Genomic DNA, 21,692 nt, shown 5'->3' with positions numbered 1-21,692 from the left:
GATGAGTTAAGTTTTTTGAAGGTAGTTTGGCCTGCCACAATCCAAGGATGTAGCTACCATCCTTTTACAACGTTCGATAATTTTATATGACCCAGCACGTGTGACGTGTACAAGGTCACAATAACAGTAAGCCTTCATCTGATCAGCACAAGAGAATTTAGCAAAGTATTCACAAGTTATGTCTAGTGACTCAAACCTCTCACAAGCCATTCCAGTTCTTTTAATTCAATGTTCATATTTTGGACAGAATGTGGACTTGAACTTGGTCTCCACATTATTTAGCAGAAGTTTTCCCTTCCATTAAGGATAACAGAAAAAGTAAGAAAAAATGGTATGGGGATAAGTCATGTTGAGAAGAACTAAATAGTAAAAGGCATGACATGTTATTTTCACAATGACCAGGGCATGTTAAAAGACATGATTTTGAACTATATAAAATGAAATGCATGAGAGAACAAAACCTTCTAACAAACAAATAAATAAAAATAACTACAATTGATCAAGCTGCATATTCAAATGAACCTTAACAATAATCCATAAAGTAACCAATAATCAGAACAAGTACAAAATAAATATCCTAAACAGAAATTGACATATAGGCTTTAGATAAGTCTCACTCTCAAGTGAGATAGCACCACATCTACATTCTAGCATTAAGAACAAGGTGATATCAAACTCTCAACGCATACGTCACGCATGATTTTCGACTCACTAAACTTAAAAGTGCCATTTCTAGAATTGTGAAAAACCAACTTCTGTGTCCGTTCCTTTTCATAAATACAATCCAACAACAAACGGCCATCCTCAAAAATATGTAGTACTTCAATAGTGGCAAAAGATGAAGGAAAATCTCGCAAGAAAGAAACACTATACAACTTAGCCCAGGAGTCATTATTTCCATGTTCCTTCATAATCCAAACATCATGACCAAACACCAGGCACAAACAATCCCTCAACACACCCAAGTACCAACGCAAAGGCAAAGTAGATACATCTACCTCCTTCGGCAGCAAAATTTCCTTACAAGACTCGTTTCCCAAATCAAGAGAAACAATACAATCTTGAAATTTGTTATCATACTCTCTAGCAACCAACCAATTGATCGTGCCACTCACAGATTTTCCCAAAAATTGCAAAGGAGCACAACCAAAAGGAAATTTTTGAATGGTTTTCCAAGAATTGGTGCCCAAAGTATGAACCTTCACCTCATTGTCAGTATCACGTACACTTAAAACAACCACCACCTTGTAAGCATTAGTGATAACATCATAGCCGAAGCCATAGATTAAATCCTGACGAAGATGACTTCGTTTCTTTTCAAGAGAGGGCAAATCCTTGAATTTTCGAATGGAAGGATTCCACAATCGAATATTCAGGAAGCCTCCATTTTCACTTACAAGACATAGAACGCCATTGAACGAGCCAATGCAGGAAAACTGATTGGAAGGTAGCTCAAGCTGCGCGACGGAGTTAGTTGTTACGTCGTCGGTGAAAATACTCTCGAGTAGGTAAGACTGTATAACATTGGAGTTGGTTGAGGGATGGACGAGGTGCGTATTTGAGAGGCGGAGGTGTTTCATGGCGAACTTTGGATCAGAGATAAGAGAATTCCATGACTTGCAGACAGATTTGAGTTGAAGGAGGTGTTTCACTGGAAGTCTACATAGAATTTCTGAGATGAGATCCAAAGAAAGTGTGGGAAGTGGCGGCGCGTGAAGCGACAACGATGATGCTAGGGTTTTGGCTATTGTAGAGACGGCGTCGCGTTGGTGGTTACTGTCGCTGTCCATGTTATTAGCAGCGATTTGGTGAGGAGAAAAATGGGGATTAGGGTTTACTGGTTATCTCGTCTTCTCTGCAATAACGATGAGGGAAAGCGGTCAGTTGGTTTTAAGTGGTGAGGTACATGGGCCTGCTTTACCATCAGAACAAGCCCAATATGAGAATTTAACTGTATCAAATTCTTAGGGGGTGGGAAGAGCAAACAGACACAGTAGATTTCGTTTACATTAGACACATTAAATTCGGATTTATCGGAGTATAGTTGAGGTGAACAAGCACATCATTTGAAGTTGTTATTACAGTCTCTTTTTTTTTTTTTTGGTTACTGTTATTACAGTCTTCTTTACTCTCACGTTATATATGTAATGTAGATAAACTTGTAAAGAAAATTGTGTATAAGTAAAAAAAAATTTTACATGCTTCCAATTTTGTCACATAAATATTTGTTTTTAGAGGTGATATTATAGTGTGTTTTAATCGGATGTAGGCGTTAAAAAAAAAAAAATCATTCGCCTTGAAATTTACCTATAATATAAATGGAATACACTTTTTGGTGTCATTTTTTCATTTCTATGTTAAAATTGAATTGTGCTTCTTCACATACTGAAATGTCATTTACAAATTTATAGTTGTTTATAGAATAGCTAAATGAATAAAAAAAAACTAGCAACTAGACTACTTGACCAAAATGAAAACTTTTAAGAGATTAAATTACAGAATTAATATGATAAACTATTGTAAGAGCCATGGTTATTAACAATAAAAAGGATATTTTTATATTTTTAGAAAGGAAAAAAGTTCAAACTAGCTCAGATGTTCGTTCTATTTAACCGAGTAAAAATCCTATGCCGCCAAAAGAATTTTGCACGCAACGTACAAGCAATACTAAGCAGCAAAGAGAAGAAGACAAAAATCTGTGCCTACAGCGTCGAAGCTGTCCAAAGCAAGACATCTAGAAACGAGCAACAAGGTGGCATTCACATGAAAGCAGTTCGTCCACCCCTTCTGGTATGTCTATCATAAGCAGTAGAGAATTTGTCCACCAAATCATTCATTGCACTACAGGAAGACATATATCAGAAAACGAGCATTTATTAACAACACATTGATACAATACAAGGTTAAAATTCTGAACTGAAATAGCATTCAAGTTCCTTAGTTTTGAAAATATATTCACATATCTCATGGAAAATGTTATTCAACGTTGTTAATAGGGGTATAAAAAAGGTCACAGGGAGAAGACCAATAAGGATGTTAAGACCTCAAATGAGAATTGGGCCAAATAGACAATTGGCTAATCAGTTGCACAAGCCCATTAGATGGAGAGTGATGTTATCAAAACATAGGAAAGGAGAGGAAAATAATAAGACGCCGCAGGGTGAGGGTGAGCAAAGGAGAGAGGGAAGGATATTTAGAAACTTTTCTGCTACAAAACATTTGGTTTGGCTTTAGAGAGTCATCTCTCATCTAAGAGGAGCTTAGCTCTGGGCAGTAGGAGTACCGTTCAACTGTAATTTTCCTTTTTCGTAAATAATAAATTTCATTTATTAAGTGTTGCTATGTTATTTTATCCGTTAGGTTCTGGGTTCCTAACAGGATATATGGTAAATGGGGCTTCATGAATCTACCATGCAAGATAGAGCATACCGACATAATATAATCCATCCATTAAGATATACGTATGAATAGACTCTAATCAAATGACTCTCCCTTGGCAAGTCGTTAATATGGGGTATAGGGAATGAAAGAAAAACTGTGCTACGGATGTGGGTAATATGGAGTGCCAAAGTCCCGCGATGAGTAGTATGTCAATGTGATGCTTGGTGTAGTATTTAAGTGGTTTGGTTTTTTCCCACTGATAACTTGCTTTTAAAGGAAGATTTCCCAAGCGCTCAAATGCTTGTAAAAATGCAACCTTGTATTTATTTTTTCTACCGATTTGTTTTGTTGATTCATGAGATTAAAATAAAAGTAGTTTTGCTAAAATAACTGGTACAAAACCCAAAAGAAAACAAACAAAGGAAACATTTACCAGTATGTCATACATACCTTGAGTAGTTGGTCAGCATGGCAAGGTAACTGATCAATAAGGTGTCATTGTATTCCTGCAAGGGAAAGAAGATATTGTAAGCTAAAAAAAATTATATGAGCCTTTATGCTATATCTTACTGTGATATTAAGCCCACAATCCAGCACAGACATAGTGAAGCAACATGAATCTTCACAGAAAAAACATTATCATGATAGCAATGATCCAACATTTTATGTGGGAATATTCCTTATATTTGTACTGGTGTTGTAGAGACCACTCAAAGGTAAGAAACAGACCACCCAAGGTAAGAAAATCAAATAGTATTATTAATTACTGAAAATAGGAACTAATACAGAAACATATCACAGTAGCCGCCTCAGAGCCAAGCTCAGAGAGATGCTTAAAGCATTATCTGTGTAGCCGAAAACTACAAAGTACCAATACGAATAACTGATTGCCCCCTCATTGGCTCAGTCTACTCTCCTCCTATCAATCCCTGTACACATTTCATTTTCTATGAAGTATTTTGGCGCGTTGAGAAAAATCGAGAGTTAAGGTAAGGAGTGCTTATCACTTTTGCCTTCAAGAATTAATTAACACCTCTCATTTCAGAATGGATGGCTCATTGAATTTGATTTGGAAAATTAAAGCTCCTCTGAAAACTAAAAATCTGGTTTGGCGAAGTAGTAGACGGTGCATTCCAACACGGTTTTGACTGCATGAAAAAGGAGTCAATTTTCCAACAACTGTGTTTTTTGCACCATAAATGATGATGATAGTAATCATATTTTCTTTAATTGTGCCAGTAGTCAAAATATATGGAGCATGTGTACATTTTTGCAAACAGTTGCGGTTGCCAAGAATCATTCAAATTCTGCAGCAGATTGTATTTTCAAGGTACCACAACAGTTCTCAGGGGATGAAGCTACGCTGTTTGCTTGTATTTTGGGCAGTATTTGGAAGCAATGCAACAATACACTATGAACAATACAATTGAGGTGCAAAATTCAGTGTTTATGCAGGCAAAAGTGTTGCTGCAAAACTGGAAAGCAGTCCAAGAAATCGCAAATGGGGCAGAATTGGTGCAAGCTGATACAAGGCATTTGTAAAGAAGCCATTGGCATTTGTATTATCAGAACAAATGGTAATAATCCATGTTAAGCCTAACAACGGGAAAACACTAAATATAATTATTCCTACATAAGTTATTCCTAATTCTTCAGTATTGATAATACTAATGAGGAACAAAACAATGACAAGTAGAGTGATGCATATAAGAAAACATTTAGCCATTTTGAAAGTATTGATAAATATTCTGAGAATGATATGAAAATTATGAATGAAGGTGAAGTATTTATAAAATGGATTTTGTAAAGTGTGAGTTACTGTTACCGTTAATTTTACTTTTACTGTTCATAACCGTTGGTCAATGAGCAAAACACTTTAACTTTTACTGTTCATGACCGTTGGCTAATTTTACCATTACCTTTACTTTTATTGTTCATTATTGTTATTGATTATGTTACTGTTCATTACTGTTGGATAATGAAAAAAAAATATCATTAGAAAAGAAGGAAAAAAATTAACATGCCTTTTAATTCATTGGGTGTTTTCCAAAACATACAACTAACCAATTATTTAGATAGCTTAATAGTACTCAAAAATTAAAAAACCCACAATTTAATATCAAATCAATACTAAATATATATCAAATATGAATTAAGATGGGATTGGATTAATGTAAATGACATGCACCAAGGTAAAAAAAGTGTAGCAACAAAGAGAGTTTAGCAACTAAGATAATATAACAAACTCTCAATTGAAAAACCACAAATATATTACCACAGATACACATAAAGAACCAAAGCAAACAAACAAAGCTTGATACTTAATGGTTCAATGCATAATTATACACTACAACATATGACACAGTGATGGCATACCCTTACAAATAGAATTATAAAACCAATCACATGCACCCAACAGAAAATATCAACAAATTACATTTTATTCAACGTAAAAAAATAAGACGGATAGAGACATTAAATCTTTTGGAAGACCTCTTTAAAAACAACATTAACTGTAGACGTAGATGACTCACCATTATCATCAGCAATCAATATTTTCATCATCCATCCTTCTCCACATTTTCAAAATCAGGCACATCTTTTTTCCCCAAATCTTAGGCCAAATTATCACATAATTTAACCCTGAAAGCAAACCTCATAATTCATATATTGGTTAATCTAATTGCAACTAATAAAACTAATAATAGCGCCTTTCGTATATCAACTAAAAATACTCATGCATTGAACATGATTACTGGCTAATTGTCATATATATTTATTCATTAAAAAATATAACATCCATTACACATAGATTATGACCTTTCTACATATACAAAATAACTACAACATTCATAAAAGATCACATGCTCTCGCCCAATATTAAGGTAACTTGCATTTTGATCCTCAAGAATTCCCCTTATAAAAATATAATCATGAACCAACGGTTACATACATAAATTCAAATGTAGGCATTGCTACAGATAAAGGAAAAAAAGGCATCATTCAAATCGTCCACTTAAAGGAAAATTAGGCATTGCTACAGATAAATATATACACAAAATTGTTTGGTACTAAATAAGCTTTATCATGGTTCCATTTAAGACCATGGCCAAAACTATATTAAACTTCAGGACCAGTTGCAAACATGCATACGAGACCGCGAAACACTTGAGCAGAGAGTTGGTGTGCCTGAAACATCTCACCATCCACATTCCATACACTCTCATTGCCAGAAGAAGTGAAGGTAAATGCAGGAGTCTGCAGGTGCTAGGTAACATTAGTAAGTTGGCAGTGGAATAAGGTGTCGTGGATTAGGGTGAAAAACTAACCTTGCGATGTTCAACAAACTTAAAATTCAAAGGGCTTCCCCCTCTTTTTGTAAGTTGAGTCAGGTGCCTGTATCATTCAACAAGCAAACAAAGAAATGATATTGTTATCAAGTGTGCAAGCTATATTTGATATTTGTGAAATAATGAGGCATATATATTATATATTTAATAAAACATAAACAATTAAACTATGTACGATACGTGAGAGGGAGAGAATAGAGAATTAAATAAAGAGGACTGTTTGAGAGAGCTTAGAAAAACAACTTAGACATGTCCCTAAGCTGCTTTTATGAAAACAGTTTATAGCTTATATGAAAATAATGACTTTATTTTATCTTTTGTTATTGAAATAGCTTATACATATGCGCTTATGCTATAAGCGCTTAAGTAAGGTATTTATCCAAACATAGCCTAATGTGGAAAGAAAGACAGACAATGTTTACCATAAATAAGAAGCATGAGGACATTCTTTAATCATTATGAGATGAAGGAAGCCATCTGAAAGGTGTGCATCAGCAACCAAACCATCGGGTGCTTTTTCATTTCTGTTAGAGATTACCGCAGCCCCAACACTAATAAACCGTCCTTTGGATTTCACCCATCTTCTATTTTCTGAATTTAAATGAGGTGTTAGGCTGCAAATTCCAGCAGCTGCATTATTTGGCTTTTCATTACAAACTTTGCAATTAATACGGCAGATACATCTTTCTGATCTGCGCGGAGATTTCAATCCCCGTAACAGGCTACTTTCACGACTCCTTCTGGAAGTCGTCGAATCGGTTTCCTCTGATTCATCATCTAGGTATGATATTTCAGCCTCATATGACCTGAATAATATTTAGACAGATTACGAAAAAATAGAAAGGTAAATAAGCAAGATGTCAAGAAGTGCCAATAATTGAAATAAGTAACACACAACATGACCGGTTGATACTGACAATACTACTTTCAGATACAAAATGAAACTTCTATGCAAGAGACAACCATTAGCATATAAAATCAATTTTCAAGTAAGTCCAAAAAACTAAAATTGCATAATTAGATGGAGAACCCCTTTAACAAATAATGCAGGTTAACAAGACATTTGAATTTGAATCTGAACCTCAAGAAGAGAATCTAATAAATGGATTGAATTTTCACATAACCAACACGTTGAATCTAATAAAGTCAATGGTTTGAACATTGTAATTACAAAGTCCATGAGACGTGTGTTGTTTTAGCTTTGTGATAGGTTAGTAGTTTGAATTTGTTAGATATAATATACAAATCATTAATGTGTCTTCACCCGACAGCTTGAACTTTTAGGATAGTTAGTTGATAACATGATATCAAAGCATCTATGATGACGAAGTGGTCTAGAGTTAGATCCTTGTAGCCCATATTCATCTAATCTAATAAGAAGTTAAATTTCAGCACATAGTCGGGGATACAGTGTAGTGGTTCAAGACTAAAAATGCATTCACACAGCATAGTTCGCCATGCAAAGAAATAAAAGGTGTAAAAAAAGAAAAGCATGCAATTCAAGAAATGATATTTAGAGCTGAGATTATATCCACTTGGACAATACCTGTGCCTTAAAAATACCACTGTTCCAGCATAATCATAACGTTTGGGACCCATCCAGCGATACTTCTCACTCTCTTTGATAACATCGCCATAAAATCCATACCTTTAGTCATTAAGATAGAAGAATAAGTTACTAAAGAAATCTTTAAAATAACTGCAAGTTGGTGTGTAGTATATAATAAAAGAACGCCTATTTTTGTTTCATCAGGTAACAAAAAGGAAGGAATATTACCCTGAAAAGGAAGCTGCATAGCGCACTAAAGGTTCAACCTTGGATCTAGGAGTTTTTTTCCATCGCACAACTTGAGCTATGTCAAGGCGTACCCTTTTACCAAGGACAATATGCAATGCAGAAGTTATAGGATCTCGAGCTCCAGTTGTACTACAAAATACACAACGTTGTATTCAGAATTTCAAATAACCCACAAGAATAGTAACAGAAAACTACAAGGATAGACTACAATCATGTCTATTGTTTGTGCAGAACTAGAACTGAAAGGTTGTCAAAAATACTGGGAAGAAAAAGTTACCATATCACAATGGCATCAGTTGAACCGGCGGGAATGATCCCAAATCTAAACCATTCATTCGGAACAGGAAACTCGGGAGCCTTATCTTCCGAATCTTCAAAAGCCACAAAAAAAAAAAAAAAACTGTAATTATTGTTTTACATGTTACTTTTCATTGTGGTTCTGTATTCTATGAAATAACTTGATCGTACAAAGGGGGCATAGAAATGGAGATTGCAAAAACACCAACATTTCATAGTAATTACTAAAAAAATGTAAAAAACATGTTTAAAGATAAAATGCAATTAATGGAACATTGGAATGAAGTTTGTAACTAATACACAGAATAGCTCAATTCTTAATTATTGTTCTCGTAAATACACTAGTAATTGTACTTCTTCTTTCCTATATATCAACATGCTGATGAAAATCACAAACAGTTTACAAATTACTTTCTAAATTTATCCATTTCACAGCTCATTTTAGTTACTGTAATTTCGAAGACATCCAAAAATATAAAAAATGGACTTGAAGTGCAGATAAACTGAACTCACTAGAATTTGATATTCTCGACCCAGATTCATTTGCACTTGAAATCAGAGGAAACTGGTCTTCACTTTGACTCGAAGTCTCCTCAAATACTTCATTTTCATTGACAACCAAGGAATCGCCTTTATCTTTAGCCAAATGAACAAAATCTGGAGGAGTTGGTGGGTAGGGAGCTTTAAGCCTGGGAGAAAGGAACCCATTAAGGATTTCATTGAAAAATCCATCACCACCCTGGAACCACCTCAATTAGAAGAATACAATAACTCAAAGGAGCTTGAAAATATCACTTAAAACTTGAAAGCAACAAGGAAACTTAAAAATCATGATTTAAAACTTCAATAACATGAAGCTTCGTCATAAACATATCGAAAAAATTAGACTTATAAGCGACAAGGAAACTTAAAAATCATGATTTAAAACTTCAATAACATGAAGCTTCGTCATAAACATATCGAAAAAATTAGACTTATAATACGAATATGCATATAATATGATTCTATTTTAATAGCCCTAGTCATAACTAAGTTGTAGGATTAAACAGGACATGTATGATAAACAATTAGGATAGTCATCCTTGTGAAATTAAACTGCATAAGATTTAAAATATGAGAAGGAATTGAAAAGAAAGGTATGTAATGAAATCCACTACATTAGGAGGAATCATGATGAGAATGTGTGAGGGAATGAGGGCAGGAAATTATGCAGTCAGATAGTGGATAGAAAGCATAAATTGGGATAACATGAGAGGGAACAATGCCTCCTAAATTTCCCAACATATTCTATATTTTTTTTTTTTAATCCATAAAGTGGGGGGAAAAAGCATCTACTTTTAACGATTTCTGTATAAACATATCACTATTTGTTATATCACACTGACTGATATCAAAAGAAATATTTCAATATATAGTACAATGTAAAATAATAGAGTTAAATTCTTACAACAGCTATAGCACCATCATAGGAGTTAAGCTCCTTATTTGTTATAGATGACATCATATCAAATGCTTGTCCTGCTCTCTCTGTCACAATCACCTGGTGAAGAAAAGAAAAATCGATTATTTGGATCCCATTGACAATCTTATTTGATCATCAGTTACTGTCATAAAGCTGATATTCTCTGACTCTAGTTTGAAATAATGCGGAGCAAAAACATTAGCATTGATGTGAAAATGAATAGATTTATGTATACAAATACTAGCAGAGCCGAAAGTAGGTCACTCACTAAGAAAATCCAAGTTAAATACTACTCCCTCCGCTCCTTTTTAGTTATCGTTATAAGATTATTATTTACACATGCCAAGACAATAAATAAATTATGTTACTTTTGATGGAATTATTAGTCTTTTTTCTACTATAATACCCTTGATTATCTCATTCCATTTTGGGCAAAACAATAGTTAATATTGTATTAAACTTTGAAAATGACATATAAATAGGAATAAAATTCTTCTACAAAAGTGACAACTAAAAAGGAACAGAAGCATTAATCAGTTCAAACTAATTCAATAAAAATATATCAAATTTAAGCAAACCATCAACGTAATAAGACTACCTATCAATCTTTTTCTGGTTAAACAGGGATCAATGGATCTCATTTTCAAAAACAAATGCAGACATAATATCAAACTATTTCATTTTGACCTCTCCTCCAAAATGTGAATGCATGTTTGCATTGATTAAATTTATGTTTTACTAGTAATTATCAACAAATTCATTTCATTTCAATCATATATTCACAATTATTAAATATGCATAACATAACATATCACGGAGTAGTTAATCATATCATTACTGAATGAATTAAGCATGTTTTCAAAACTCAGTGCCATGAAATCAATGCAAATGTAGTTATTCGTGTTTTAGTCACTAACCACAGTTCAAAAATAAGACTTGAAAAGTTGTTTCACAAGGAGTTGAAGCCCATTTGAAGACTCTATGAGCTTCTTATACATAAGCACTTAGATGATAAGCGCTTATGCTATAAGCTATTAATTAAATTGTTAATCCATACATGTAAATATATTATAAGTTTATCAATAGCTATCCATTCAGGAAATCACTAGAGATGCTAAACTTTCACCTTCGTTTCTACTTTGGCGCGTGAGAATATAGGAGCCACAGCTTCCCAGTTTCTACAGCCATTACCTTTTCCACTCTTCGGATGAACAAAAACCTAGTGAATCAGAAATAAGATCTGGGAAAATTCATTTTAATTAATCAATGAAAATGAAAAGAAAAATTATAAAGCAAGTGTTTGATCAATATCGGAGCATACCAGCAGGCTCCTTGGTCTTCCAACTTCAAGTTTCAAAGATGAATTAAGTTGATTGACCCACATCAGACATGTTTGCAAATTTGTATGCCCGAAAGTATATTCAGCCAGGATCCACTGTGAAGGTTGATTCTTACTCTTTATAAAACCGTGCACAGTAAAGTGGAACATCTGCATAATTGTAAGAAGAAAAAAAAACTATGAAACATGGTAAACATATAGAGAACATGACTGCATACCTAAGAACAAGAACAAACCTTTCTATCATGACTCGAAAGTGTACGTTCAGTGCCACGAGGGAGATTTGATTTGTGAATCGAACTGTTATCAATCCTCTCAACAGCATATATGTCCGAAAGTTTGATCTCAGAGGCAACCTTGGAAACGTATTTAATGCCTAAACAAGTTGAAACATCCTGTTCCATTAAATATTTAGAAAATTAAGAAGAAGAAAAATTAGGAAGTAAATTAATGAAGTTAATCATTTAATTAGAATTTTGGAAGAAGCAACATGTAAGGAAAAGTTGGTATTAACTAAATCATGAGAAAATTATGGTACTAGTTTAGTGGAATCGTGACATAGGGGTTCCCTTCAGTAACTAAAATCATGATATTGTATCCATGGATACATATAAAACACAAACAGGATTATTTCGATCATAAAGTATAAAATTGCAACTACATCAAATGCAGTCGCAGGCCTACTCACAAGGAAAAATGATATTCAATTCATGCACAACTTACATAATCTGAACTTGGGTTCAAATCAATCATCCACAAGCAAAAATGATCATGTGAAACGTACAACAAACTATGCTTTAAACAGAAAACATAAGCAAAGTTCGAGACTAAATCCTTTACCCCTGAGTATAATAAGTTTGAACAAACAAACACAAAAAGCTACTCAAAGCAAAATCATTCTCAATCATGATGAAAACTAGATAATGACAGAATGGCCTTTAATTCCAGTCATAAAATTAAATTACAATATGTGAACCATCATAGGCCCTTAGACCTACAAACTCCACCCAAATATTTTCCCCCGGTCAAAGAATGAGAGGCTGTTTAGATCGATTTATTCGAGTTTATTCTCTGCCATAGGGAAACATAAGAGAACAACTTATCCATGACTTGTTTTCCGTATGTTCGTAATCTCTCTAGGATAGTTTATGAAAACAACTTATAGCTCGTATGAAAACAATTTGATTTTATAATATATAAGCACTTATCATAAGTGTTATGCTATAAGAGCTTAATTAAGTTGTTTATCCAAACAAGGCATGAATCAAAAAACATATCCATTCCAGTATAGTTGAATGCTTAAACAAAGGGTGCCAATTGTCAAATCAAACCAACATATACCAAGACAATATCCATATGCAATTTCACAATCTAAGCAATAAATTTTCACAAACATATTAAAAGCAATAAAAAAAAAACATACATTTTCCAAAGGCTCCACGGATTTCCAAGACAACCCATCTGAATTTAAGCTAAGAATGACCTCACCAACATGATCCAACAAAAGGGTTGAGTTAAAAATGGATCCTTTACGATCCAAAGATGTACTTGGGAGAGATTTGTCTCTCTCTCCTCCCAAGTCAAAATCGTTTCCCTCTCTCTCCATTCACAAATGAAGAGTCAAGGAAACGAGATTATATGTTTTTCTTTAGTATATTCAAAGACAAGATTTTGAATAATTTCAGCAAAGATTGAAAGTTGCAACAATCAGAAAAAAGTTGTTAATCTATGACTTATTGAGGTTGAGGTTTTTCTAGCAGAAACCTACGTTTTGTTTTTGTGGTTTTTTTAGGCGGCTTCTATCTAAACAACTTGTGGGTAAAAGAATTGACTAGATTTAGCACGAGACAATGGTCCACAAGTTTTGACATCAAAATTGAAGGGAATTATTGAACAATATACTCCAATGGATGTCTCATTTTGATTTAGTAAGATTTTTAGCATAATCATTTAATTAGTCTTAATTAATAATCTCGTTAATAGAATGAGACTGATGATGATGATGATGTGTTAATGTCTATTTCGTCGAATTTCTATTTTAATTTGGTATTCAGCTCAATGATCGACTAATTTGAGTAGTTTAATCTCATCGTTCATTTGTTGGAGGACCCGTTTAAAGTCGAAACATAGCTTTGTACGGACTTAGCTCATTAAAATTGGCCGCATGGAAATCGAACATGAGACCTTGAGAGAAGCGTACTCTAATGTCATGGGACAACATCACTTGACAAGCCCTTATGAGTTTTGTCAATGTCAATATTGTTACATTCGACGCTACATTTATGTTTGAATTGAGACATCGCGGTTTCTATGAGTTTCATGTGGTGTAAATGGTTGGACAAATCTCATTTTATACATATTAGAGACAATATAAAATGGTGGGACTCATAACTTCAATCAATAGGAGAATAAATATTGAAAAGAGAGTGTAAAATACAGTACTTTTAGACAACTTTTTTTTTTTGTCAAAAAATACTCAAATCGAGAGATTATATCATTCAACACCGCCAAAAACGTAAAGGATGAATCTACGAATAAACTCACAGCATCCAAGTTAATAGCATATAACGGCATAATGCCTACAAGAAAGATTTTATTGTTTAACGTTTCTTTGCAAGATAATGTGGAAGATACATGAACTTTGGATCTTAATTTTAAGGAAAAATTACACTCATCTCTCGTGATTCTCTCAAATAACACCGACATCCCATATAGTTACACTAACCTCCCTTAAATTTTCATCAAAAAACAAACACCTCGTTTCGTATTAACACCGTTAAATTACAGTCAACTCTATAATCTATCTTTGGAAAAAACTCAATTCACAACCTTTAATTTTTAAAAAAAATCTCCTACTCTCACATATTTATGTGTTTACCATGTGTTCACTTCACACCCATGAATCCTACATTCTAAAAACACACTTATTTCAACTTAATTTTTCCCCTTCAACAAGTCACACTTCTTTTTCGTTGCCAGATTAACTAATTAATTTTAAAATAAAATGATTTTTCCTCTTCCACGCCACTTCACTTCACTCATTTTCATTTTCCATTAAAAAAATAACTAAACAAAAAAATCATCTAAAATTTTGTCAAAAAAAAAAAAATCATCTAAAACAAAACCAAAACCCTTTCTTTTCATTTCACTTCATTCATCTCTTCTTCCATTTCCTTCAAAACCCTAAAACCCTTTCTCTCTCTTCTCTCTCTCTCTCTCTCTCTCTCTCTCTAACCATGGGAAGCAATCAAGCAGCAAACATCCTCTCAAACCTCGCACGCGTCGCATTCGGTCTCGGCGCCGCCGCAACCGCCGTCAACTCCTCTCTCTACACCGTCGACGGTGGCCAACGCGCCGTCCTATTCGACAGATTCCGCGGCATCCTTTCCGAATCAGTTGGTGAAGGAACTCATTTCCTCATCCCATGGGTTCAAAAGCCTTACGTCTTCGATATCCGCACTCGTCCTCACACATTCTCATCAATCTCTGGTACCAAAGATCTTCAGATGGTGAATCTCACTCTTCGTGTTCTCTCTCGTCCTGATACTCAACGTCTTCCTACTATTGTTCAGAATCTCGGTCTTGAATATGACGAGAAGGTTCTTCCTTCAATCGGTAATATCATTACAATTCTTAATACAACTTATAAAATTAGCTTTAATTATGATTTAGGGGGGTGTATTGGATTAGGATTTTAAAAGACTATTTTAATAAAAAAAAGTCTTTAAGATTTTAAAAGACTGTGTGAGATTGTATTGATTCTGTGAGATTTTAAAAGACTTTTTATGTAAAAGACTTTATACACTCAAGATTTTAATGGATTTATCACACTGACTTTTAAGGATTTCAAAGGATTTTATGGGATTTTAAAATTTTAAAGGATTCAATGAATTTAGGGGAAAAAAGAATAAACTTACAAGTGTGAATGATAAAAATAATGAACAAATAAATTCTAGCGTTTGAATAAAGAAAAATAAAACCAATAAAAAATTCTTTTACTATTGATTTTAAAATTTTAAGGATTTTATGGATTTTATAAGATTTTAAGGGACTAAAAAACACTCTTAACACATTATTCTCCATACACATTTTTTATTTGTTAAAAATGTTATTCCCACAAAATTCAATTGTACATATTTAAAATTATGACAGCCCTTACAAATCTTTCAAAAAAAAATATTGTGTCAGCCCTCATTTTGTGTTTGAAATTAGAGAAGTCGTTTGAGTTTTTCTAAGAGAGGTGAGAGAGAGAGGAGAGAGGAGAGAGGAGAGAGGAGGGAGGGAGGGAGGGAGGGAGGGAGGGAGGGAGGGAGGGAGAGAGAGAGAGAGAGAGAGAGAGAGAGAGAGAGAGAGAGAGAATGGAGAGATAGAGACGAAGAGCGAAAGGAGAGAGGGGGGAGGGGAGAGAGAGAAGGGAGAAGAAAGAGATAGTAACTTTTAAATGAAAAACAATCCCAAGAAATCTCATCTTTTCATGAAAGACTTTTTCTTGTTAAAATTACACTACAAAATCCCACAAAATCCATCAAAATCCAATTTATTAAACAATCCTTCGAAATTTGAATGATTTTGAATACCATGAGACTTTTTTTAAGTGATGAAAAGTCTTGATTGAATACCTCAAGACTTTTTTAAAATGACAAAGAGTCTTGATTGAATACCACAAGACTTTTTTTAAGTTGCAAAAAGTCTTGATTGAATACCACAAGACTTTTTCATAATTAAAAAGTCTTTTAAAATCCCATAGAATCCTAATCCAATACATCTCCCTTAGTCTCAAATTAAAAAATTGTTGCGTTTAGGGTCTGTTTGGCAACAACATATTTGAATTTGAGCTTATAGCTTATATTTATAAGTTCATTTTACTAAAAACACTCGTTTGATTTGTCACAAGCTTATAGCTTATTTCTTACTAGCGTATGGATTAAAGCTTATGATTTATCATTTTTTATGTCAATTTTGCCCTTTAGCCTTAATTAAAAAAACAATAATTCAACATATCTTTTTATGTCATTTCATATTTGTAAGCTAGTTCAACCGCTAAATTTAGTAAACACTGTGAATTTATTGATCTAGCTTATCCACTCTTAGCAATAAGGTAGCTAACTAATAGCTTATAGTGGATAACTGCTAAACTAGCTTATTGCGGATGTCTTATAAGCTACTCCCAAATTATAAGTCCTTTTGACCATTTCATTGGAAAGAGTAATTCAAAATAGTTTTACAAAATTAAAGAATTGAAATAAGAAAAAATAATAAATAGTTAAGGGTATAATAGGAAAAGTAACATTAATGCTTCATTGGTATTGTAAAGTGACTTATACCTTGGGGCAATTTTTTTCTTTAGAGCGACTTATAATTTGGGACTAAGGGAGTAGTTGATATCAGATAAATTTGTAGTGTTTGGCTATTGAAGTAGTTTATAATTTTTCCAATTAAGATTGCAGGGGTAAAATTGAGATAAAAAGTGATAAGTTATAAGCTTTAAGCTATAAGCTACTTGAGTTAGTCTATCTAAAAGCGCGATAAGCTTATAAAAATAAGCTATAAGCTTGTGAGAAAATGACAGTTACCAAACACCAAACAGGGTCTTTTATAGTCATACCAGCTTATAAGCTATAAGCTTAAATATGTGTCGTACCAAACAGATCCAAAATCACGCCATACAACCCAACAAGCTAACATCAGGGGCTAAAAGCAATTGTTTTGTAATTTATAGGGACTGAATAGGAAAAAAAAACAGAAACTTACAGTGACTTAAAAAAAACATATTTAAACCTAGGATGATAAATCTTATATGTAGCTATTTAGAACAAGTAACTTGTCATTAATGTGGAACTAAATTTGACAACTCTTAACAGGTAATGAGGTTTTGAAAGCTGTTGTTGCTCAGTTTAATGCTGATCAGCTTCTTACGGATAGGCCTCAGGTTTCGGCTCTTGTTAGGGATAGTCTTGTGAGAAGGGCCAAGGATTTCAATATTCTACTTGATGATGTTGCTATTACTCATTTGTCATATGGTGGTGAATTCTCTAGGTATATTTCTTTCTCTTTTGTTTCTTGGTGTATATTGAATTTGTTAATCAACTATATATGCTATGAGTCGCGAACACTGACACGTGGATACTGATAATGATTAAAGAAATTGAATTAGTTATGGATTTGTTTGTTTAAGATTCAGGGCCTGTTTGTTTTGAATCATAGAAGTGATTATGGTTTTTTTTTTTTTTTTTTTTAAGATTATAATTGAAGTGATTATCAGACAAGCCTGTTTGTTGCAGCTTATTTTGTAAAAAAAAATCACATTTGGAAATTTTCATGAGATTGTTGCAGATTCTTAAAAAAATGAGAATCTGAAAATAATCTAAAAAATGCTTCAAATACAATACAATCTGGAAATGAGTTTACATAATATTTTTAGAGATTATTTTTTTTTTGACCTAGAACTGATTTGTGTTTGTTTATAGTAATCATAATTTTAATCTACTCACTTTCATCTAATACAATCATTTGATTAAATTAGAAAAGGCTTAAACAAACATGATTAAAATCACAAAATGATTGATTAGCTGAGAAAAGTAACTTTACTTGCGAACGTGTAACAAACGGGCTTTGAATGTAACTTAATGTGTCGGTGTCGTGTTGGACACTCGACACACCTTAGTGTTGGTGATATATAGACTATATGAGGCAATCTCCAATTTCGGTCCTTGAAATTGTATAGTGCCATAGTATTTAGATTTTTTTTGTGTGTAATTTTAAGATATTAGTTATTCTAGTCCATACATTTAAGTAGCAAATCAAGAGGTAACAATCTGAGATTTAGATTACAAATATAATGACTAATTTGATTCATGAGTAATCCTTGGGACTGATTTGATGTCAGGTATTTAATTTCAAGAACTAATTTGAAATGTTTTTTAACAACACATAACATTTGAACTAAATCACCGACACTTTATGATTTTTAAATGTTTTCCATTTTTTTAATATCAAGAAGACAAGAACTAACTTAATGGTGCCTGTTGTTTTAGGTGACCAAGTTGAGCTTTCACTCCTAACTATGCTAACTCACTATACTAGCTAACTGTGACAAATTGATTAATTACAAATAGACTTTTAACTTACTCATTACCTAGAACCAACTTACCAATATTTTTAATTTCAAGAACTAACTTATTGGTGCCTGTTGTTTTAGGGACCAAGTTTAGCATTCGCTCGTAACTATGCTAACTCACCATACTAGCTAACTGTAACAGACTGATTAATTTACAAATTGACTCTTAATTTACTCGTTAACTGGAACCAACTTACCAATATTCTAAACTAGCTTGACATTCCTGAAGTGGCCTTTCTGTTCTGATTCTCTGTACGATCCAATATCAGGGCTGTTGAGCAGAAGCAGGTGGCACAGCAAGAGGCAGAGAGGTCTAAGTTTGTTGTGATGAAGGCGGAACAGGAGCGTCGTGCTGCGATCATCCGTGCTGAGGGAGAAAGTGATGCTGCAAAGCTGATTTCTGATGCTACTGCTGTTGCTGGTATGGGGTTGATTGAGCTTAGGAGGATTGAGGCTTCCAGGGAAATTGCCGCTACTTTGGCCAAGTCTCCTAATGTCTCTTACCTTCCTGGTGGAAAGAACATGCTCATGGCTCTTAATCCTTCACGTTGATGAGGGTAATCACATTGTTTTGGTTCTTGCATTTTTGTGGTTTTAATTTGATTTGCCTGTGTTTTGATTTCTTCAAAAAAAAAAAATTGATTTGCCTGCATTAGAGGTTGAGTATCTGTTGTATGTCTTACGTATGCCAATTTGATTTGCTTGCCTTGGAAGTCGCATCAGTTAGTATGAAAATTCCTTGAAAAGCGATGTTCAAATGCCCAAACAACGTACTGCACTTCTGCCAATCTACTACACTATGCAATAAGAAATGACTAGTTAACCAGATCTGCATGCCCACGACCAATATTTAGTATTAATCATATTAAGTATCATAGTCCAAACAGAATCATTAACCCTAGTTATTAATTGTCATGATTGTTAAATTGTCCATCCACATTTTTGCATACACATACAATACCCGAAGTTTGTATCTATTTTTACTTTTCCAGTTGACAGTATCTGTCAGTTTGTGAAGTTAATGCACACTACACTTTTTTTTTTTTTTTTAATTTATGAAAAAGCACTTTGTTGATTATGAAATATTGACGCATGGACAAACTTTATTTCATTCCATTGTATCAAGTTGTTTTGGTTATATGTTAAGAGATAAACATAATTGTGTTTGTCATTTGCACTCTAAGTTATTGTCTTATTGGTATTAATTACTATCTTTTACTTCTTTAAACCAGTCCTACCCTTTTCTGCCTCTCCGGAATAATTAGTGGTTGGTTGAGTTGCTGTTTCAAGATTTTGATGTACATGTTCCTCTAGCGTATCATCAGGATGCTATATGTTTAGGCTATTTAAAGTTATCTAATGTTTCAGTACTTTGAACTGAAAATATTTAACTATGGCTAAGCCCCCCTAATAATTTCCTTCTTCATTTCAGGGATCAATGATATTGTGTCATGGCATGCTTGGATTGGATCATTGCCGCTTGGCTCTCGTTTGTTAGACAGATGTTTATTTTTTCTTACTTTGTAGATCCTATCTCATCTGAGCAAGGTTTCATATTGTTCCTGAAAACAAAAGTTAGAAATGAACTTGGATCTTAAAGCTTTGATAATTGCAGAATAACTAAATGCAAATTACAAATAGTGAGCGATGAGATTGAATACTTTAAGTTGTTTCAAAATGATATGTCATTTATCAACCATTTAGCTCTAAGGGTACTTGTGTGTTTGGGGTGGTTTCTACATTTTTATGGAGAAAAATTGAATATTCACATGGTTATTTGTCGTGGTAGTTGGATTGGAGAGTTAAAGAGGTCGAATATTTGATATCCAACCCAACTTAAAAACTATCATCAATACTAATATTTTTCGTTCCAATTTTTTCTTAATACTACTTATACTTTAACATCAAGTTTCATGCATGTATAAGGCAAATTAGTTTATCACTTTGTCAAATTGATGTTCAGCAAAAATATCTATTTGATAAAAAAGCCAAATCTATTTAATGCTCTTCAATAAGAAAGATGGATCTCATTCCTCATACATCCTCTAGTCACTATTACAAACAAAAATGTCCTTGCCAACAAAAGTTATGTCACAAAGTATATACATTTTAATTTTTTGGATGCAAAGTACTATAGTTTATTTATATAAAGAAGAGTGAATTATGTAACGTAACATATATTGAGTTAAAGGTTTGTCAAAAAATTATATCTATTTTAACGGAATTTGTTTGGTTTACTTTTTTTTTCTTGGATGTTGGTGGTGTTTTTTTCTTAGATTAATTAAAAAAATGTATAACTTGTTTATGTCAATAAAAATGCTATTAGAATTATAGTTTTAAAAAATTTACAAGTAGCATTTTTTATTTAAAAATACTAGCCTTAAAAGGTTATGAAAGTCCTTATTTCGAAGCTCGTTTTAATTTTTAAGCCTCGCTTAGGCCTCACTCCACCGTTATATTCTTCTTCGTTTTATTTTCTTTAGTACACACATAACATGCTTTTTTCAAACCTAAAAATGCAGCGCCTTTCACCGCCGCTCTCCCTCACCTCCCTCAAATCCAGTCATCACAATCAAGATGTAGACATCCAGCTTCGGTGGTGCACTTTCCTCTCATGGACGCAACACCGCCAAACCATAGTCGGGGTCGTTTCACACGTCGAGGGACTGTTTTCTGTCGACGGTGCCGCCTCTGAAGTGATTGTGTTCTTGGTCTTTTGGTTTTCACGATCTAAATCCGCTTTGGATTCGGATTTGGTTTATGTTTTATGATCTGGTTTATGCATCTCTTTGCTGCCTGATCAGGCGTTTCAGATCCTAACATGGATAGCTGTTTGTTCTCAGATTTATGGTATGTTCGAAGATTTACGGGTCAATTTCTTGGAGATTGATCACGCCTTGTTGTTATTGATATAGCACCGCCTCTTTCATAGCGCCAGTGGCTATTGG

General features: G+C 33.5%; 3 protein-coding genes across 4 annotated transcripts; 1 reads left to right on the top strand and 2 right to left on the bottom strand.

Moving 5' to 3' along the window:
- Positions 1 to 511: 511 nt before the first annotated feature.
- On the bottom strand, positions 512 to 2,186 carry LOC146935171 (F-box/kelch-repeat protein At3g23880-like). The gene has a single exon (XM_085750336.1). It carries the CDS (start codon positions 1,788 to 1,790, stop codon positions 654 to 656), a length of 1,137 nt encoding a protein of 378 aa, XP_085606462.1. The 5' UTR covers positions 1,791 to 2,186; the 3' UTR covers positions 512 to 653.
- Positions 2,187 to 6,133: 3,947 nt separating this feature from the next.
- Positions 6,134 to 13,436, bottom strand: ACD5 (Diacylglycerol kinase family protein). 2 transcript variants are annotated; one of them, XM_085750321.1, is made up of 12 exons: positions 13,051 to 13,436; positions 11,864 to 12,022; positions 11,610 to 11,777; positions 11,415 to 11,507; positions 10,274 to 10,366; positions 9,340 to 9,565; positions 8,807 to 8,900; positions 8,509 to 8,658; positions 8,278 to 8,379; positions 7,154 to 7,537; positions 6,711 to 6,777; positions 6,134 to 6,639 (listed from the first exon to the last, which is right to left on the bottom strand). In XM_085750321.1, the coding sequence occupies exons 1-12, from the start codon at positions 13,231 to 13,233 to the stop codon at positions 6,502 to 6,504; spliced, it is 1,857 nt and encodes a 618-aa protein (XP_085606447.1). In that variant the 5' UTR covers positions 13,234 to 13,436; the 3' UTR covers positions 6,134 to 6,501. The 2 variants fall into 2 exon arrangements, with proteins under 2 accessions (XP_085606447.1, XP_085606448.1); XM_085750322.1 differs by having other exon boundaries at positions 11,864 to 12,003.
- Positions 13,437 to 14,779: 1,343 nt separating this feature from the next.
- Positions 14,780 to 20,454, top strand: LOC146935169 (prohibitin-3, mitochondrial-like). The gene is made up of 4 exons (XM_085750320.1): positions 14,780 to 15,242; positions 17,489 to 17,663; positions 19,014 to 19,301; positions 20,177 to 20,454. Exons 1-3 carry the CDS (start codon positions 14,864 to 14,866, stop codon positions 19,294 to 19,296), a joined length of 837 nt encoding a protein of 278 aa, XP_085606446.1. The 5' UTR covers positions 14,780 to 14,863; the 3' UTR covers positions 19,297 to 19,301; positions 20,177 to 20,454.
- The last annotated feature ends 1,238 nt before the right edge of the window (positions 20,455 to 21,692 follow it).

Source organism: Medicago sativa, chromosome 3 (genome assembly GCF_051527215.1).
Source record: "Medicago sativa cultivar Bolivia chromosome 3, Bolivia_mono, whole genome shotgun sequence".
Taxonomy (NCBI): domain Eukaryota; kingdom Viridiplantae; phylum Streptophyta; class Magnoliopsida; order Fabales; family Fabaceae; genus Medicago; species Medicago sativa.
The sequence above is the reverse complement of the archived record's forward strand: the minus strand, read 5'-3'. Positions and strand labels throughout refer to the sequence as shown.